This window comes from Penaeus chinensis, chromosome 19, assembly GCF_019202785.1.
Source record: "Penaeus chinensis breed Huanghai No. 1 chromosome 19, ASM1920278v2, whole genome shotgun sequence".
NCBI lineage: Eukaryota > Metazoa > Arthropoda > Malacostraca > Decapoda > Penaeidae > Penaeus > Penaeus chinensis.
In genome coordinates, this window is record NC_061837.1 from 9,917,912 (window position 1) to 9,922,911 (window position 5,000).

Genomic DNA, 5,000 nt, shown 5'->3' on the forward strand with positions numbered 1-5,000 from the left:
CAACACCAAATGACAATGATAAAGCACTTAGATCGTTAATCCTGGCAGATTCGAGATTGATCACAGTCATAATATTGATATCAAGAATATCAAATATTAATTAATAAATTAATCGAAAGTCTGCCTGGAAACAATAGGAACCGTGACTGCATAAACTAAAATGCCACACGCAACGAAATTTGCAGTTTTAATTTGCAAGATATCTGCAACGAAGCCTAAGGCGTGCAACAATCACATCGTTCATACTGGTCGATATGTCATGCTTGATATGAGTAAACTGTCACAGTGCATGGCACTTTCTGCAATATTTCTGGCCAGTGAAAATAACATGCATTACTGCCTTAATGCAATAAGTCTGTTTATACGAAAAAGAAATAGTAAAATATTACTAGCATAACTTATTACTATTTGTCAGCGATTCCCAGTGTTGATGGGAAAGCTGCCTATATCTATAATTCTCTCTCTCTCTTTCTATTTCTCTCTCTCTCTCTCTCTCTCTCTCTCTCTCTCTCTCTCTCTCTCTCTCTCTCTCTCTCTCTCTCTCTCTCTCTCTCCCTCCCTCCCTCCCTCCCTCCCACCCTCTCCCTCTCCCTCTCCCTCCCTCTCTCTCTCTCTCTCTCTCTCTCTCTCTCTCTCTCTCTCTCTCTCTCTCTCTCTCTCTCTCTCTCTCTCTCTCTCTCTCTCTCTCTCCCCCTGTGTGTGTGTGTGTGTGTGTGTGTGTGTGTGTGTGTGTGTGTGTGTGTGTGTGTGTGTGTGTGTGTGTGTGTGTGTGTGTGTGTGTGTGTACACGATTCTAATATCCTGCCAAAACCGAACACGACACATTAGCATCTTGTAGACAATGTAGTATAACCTCACACTTCACGCATGATCGATGTCTAGACTGCCTGACTCACAGTCTGCAGAACAGGCTCCGATTCAGTGAAAATTGAACCATAGCATGACAGCAAACTTTATTTTATTTTTTATACATTTTTTTTAGGACAGGCAACTCTCACTCCGCGCACTGCTTCAGTTTATATAACCAACGTCCAAAAAAGATAGAAAAGAAGGAATTTGATATTCACGAGAGAATGATAACGAGCATTTTGTAAAAGAAAGTTCAAGATATCTTGACAGAAATTATGGTTTTCTTTCTTAATTAGTTCTTGTTTCGAGAGATAAGGAGAACTGAATGACGCCTCGCTGACATGAAAGGTGTAATTTTAGCTTTTGTTTCAATATACGCGAAGACTTAGAAGCTAATAAAGTTATAGTTCTACCATAGTTATTTGTTTAGTATTATACTGAAAAATATGGAAGGCTTAAAAACAAGAAAAATCAAACAAACACAACTAAAGCGTATAAACTGAACATGAATCAGCAAACATAACAGGCTACCATTAATGCGAATCAACTCACTGTGCTACTATTGGTGAGGAAACAACCATTGGGCTCGAATGTTCTCCTCACGTAGAACACTTCCTGGTGATCTGTGTTCTTCACGATGAACATGCTGGTTGTCTCCTTCGAACCCGTCCACCAGCAGCACTCGACCTCGTCTTCGGTCTCAGCAGTGAACAGGACCTCCTTCTCAGCGTTTTTGATTTTGAACACTGATTCTGAGGGAGACATAAGCTCTTATAGTACAAGCTTATTTTCCTCTAATCTATAGGGTCTGTGGGAAGAAAACACTGCCTTATTACTTGTTAAAAAGGTTAGTATTGTTTATTTGATCTTATTTTAGGTCTAAAAGTATTTCCAGGTCGAAGGCGAAGCCGAAGAAATGGCGTGCTGGTGTAACGATATTACTGAAAATTACCGTGAAGGGTAAATCTTTTTGTGGTTGAGGACGAGTTAACCATTTTTCCAAGTTTTAAGTCAAAATAGTTTCTTATAATATAAGGATAAATCGACGAAGCATCTTTTAAGGATAAGTCAACAAAGCATTCTTTTTAAGGATAAGTCAACAAAGCATCTTAAAAGTATAAGTCAATACAGCATCTTAGACGGCTAAGTCATAAGAGCTTCTTATAAGGATAAATAAAAAATAGCAGACTTCCGTAAGGCATAAGGCACTACCTTGTAACACTATATGGCTTGAGGATTTTTAGACTCGAGGATATCTGCGAGTCACAAAGGGGTAGGATACCTTTAAATTCGTCTCTACTGTATCCTTTCTAATATGCTTTCGTTTACCTTTGATATTAATTCACCCATCGCTTATGTTTTCTTATTCTCTCTCTCTCTCTCTCTCTCTCTCTCTCTCTCTCTCTCTCTCTCTCTCTCTCTCTCTCTCTCTCTCCCTCTCTTTTGGTTATCATCATCATGTCATCCCCTCTTCACTGTGATTCTCCTCGTTGTTTTATCTCACTTGCCTTAATTTCCTCTCATTTCCCCTCTACTAATTAATCAACTTCCATCAACTTTCTCCCCTTCTTTCTCTCTTTTGCTCTTCTTTTCTCTGTCCACTGTTTCTCTCTCTCGTTCTTTCTCACCTCTATATTTATTCTTTCTCTCCCGTTTCTTCGATCTTACTGTCTCTTTCGTTCCTTTTCTCTGTCTGTCTGACTGACTGTCTCTCCCTCTGCATGTCTCTGTCTCTCTGTCTGCCTCCCTTTTTTTCTCTCTCTCTATCAGCGTTTCTGTTTGTCTTCCTTGCTCTCTTTTCCTTTCTTTCTCTTTCTGTCTCTCACACTCTCCATCTGTATGTCTTTAACTATCTCTCTAACTCTCTCTCTCTCTCTCTCTCTCTCTCTCTCTCTCTCTCTCTCTCTCTCTCTCTCTATATATATATATATATATATATATACATATGTGTGTGTATATATAAATATATATATATGTATATATATGTATATATATATATATATATATATATATTTCTCTATCTATCTACCTCTCCCCCTTCCCTCCACCCCCCCTCTCTCTGTCTCTCTCTCTCTCTCTCTCTCTCTCTCTCTCTCTCTCTCTCTCTCTCTCTCTCTCTCTATATATATATATATATATATATATATATATATTTACCTCTTCCCCTCCCCCCCTTCTCTCTCTCAATAAACACTTCCCTTCCCCTTCTCTTCCTCCCTCCTCTTTATCCACTCTTCCCCTCTCGCTGCTATGCTATTCATATAAATCGGGGAAATAAACGATAACGTATATATCAACATTCTTGCAAAGGTAATCATCTACATATATCAACATTCACACACACGCACATAAGAACTACATTTTTTTTGGACGCTCATTGTGAAGCATGTATTTATTTTCAGTACGTACATGGCTGGGTATATGATGGTGTGTATGTATAAAAGCAACATTTGGGTGCCGACAAACCTATGCAGATTTATGCAAATATAGATGAATGAATAAAAGAATAAGTGAGTAAATTAATTGATGGATGAATGAATGAGATAGATAGATAAATAGATGGGTAATTAAACAAATAGATGAATAGATAAATACGAGAAAAACAGCTGTAAAAAATATACACAAACATGTCGAAAATACACTTTCTCTTCTATCTTTCCACACACATAAACACACACACGATATTTCTCTCTCCCCCCCCCCCCCCCCCTCTCTCTCTCTCTCTCTTTCTCTCTCTCTCTCTCTCTCTCTCTCTCTCTCTCTCTCTCTCTCTCTCTCTCTCTTCTTTATCTGTCTGTCTAACTGTTTATCTGTCTCTGCCTCTGCCTCAGCGCCTGTCTGTCTCTCTCTTGTTCACTCTGTCTTGTATGTACACAACATTCACAAATAAACATCCTGTGTATGCAAATACGATGCAGCAACGTCTGTCAGCTGTGACCTGGAAAACGTCTCATGAGGCTGTGTCGCTGTACATCGATCACTCATTGTGAAGTCCAGAGTCAGATCACGCGATTGCACACACACGCACACGCGCACGCAAGCACGCACGCGCGCATACACACACACACACACACACACACACGCACACACACACACACACACTCACACACACACACACACCTATCTATCTATACATATATTCATATATATGTGCTCAAATCCCACACATATATGTGTATGTGTGCACATACGATGCAACATTCTATCTTTTGCATAATTAACGTTATTTATGTTACATCAAAGGCCACATTTACCGCATCCATTCCCATAACGTCATTAAAAGATCACCCTCCAGGGCTGTCACAAAAGTAATCATCAAAACCACATAAAAACTACAGACTAACAGACAATAAAGACACAAAAATATATCATGAATAAAGTTTTAAGCAACATTAGAACCTTATAAAATTAACCTTTGTTTATATTTCTAAAGAAGACTCTAACTGGCCGGTATTTTCTCGTTAGTCTAAAGTGAATCTTTTTTTTTCCATTGTGTTTAATGGCATTACTCATATTTCGTATGTTTTTGCATTCTCATTTTTTAAAAAACTTCTGCGCTGCGTTGTTTAACCGACACGACACCGTATTTATGGATATAATGATTAATTTCATTGCAGACAATTTATTGCATGATATATAGACTCATATCACATCACGTCTCGGGCATATGTGCAACGGTATGTTGTGCCGTGGGTTTAAAATCTTTTGCGGTCACATTTCCTACTGCAGTCATGATTTATACGATCTCGTCATGCGAGGCCACATCGTGTATGAATATATATCTGTCATGTTATACTGTATGTGGATTGCTTAAAATGTACTGAATGTTAAGGTAATCAGGATATAGGATAATAGGAGCTGGTATTCTATTCGTGGTTATTACGTAATGTCGTATTTGACTGTCATATTATACCATATATTCGATTCATGGTTATGTTGTAAGCTCTTATACAACATGTGCTAAAACCCACGAGTACAGCAGTTGTCGTATGTTATGCTGCAAGGACATGAAATCACGTCAGTCATGTCATACCTAGGAGTGCTACGTGCAACCAGTCTGTCGTATATTATTGGGGGCTCATGTCATTTCGATCATTACGACTTTTTATGCGGTCGTCATGTCATGTGTTGCTGTCCTGGGGAGGGGGGGG

At 38.9% G+C, this 5,000-nt stretch overlaps 1 protein-coding gene across 1 annotated transcript in view; it reads right to left on the bottom strand.

Moving 5' to 3' along the window:
• LOC125035362 (phospholipid scramblase 1-like) overlaps positions 1-5,000 on the bottom strand; it is a 23,292-nt gene that overhangs the window by 8,281 nt on the left and 10,011 nt on the right. Inside the window, exon 3 of the mRNA XM_047627699.1 lies at positions 1,402-1,601. Within this exon, the coding sequence (XP_047483655.1) occupies positions 1,402-1,601 (200 nt within the window). The remainder of the gene's footprint in view (positions 1-1,401; positions 1,602-5,000) is intronic.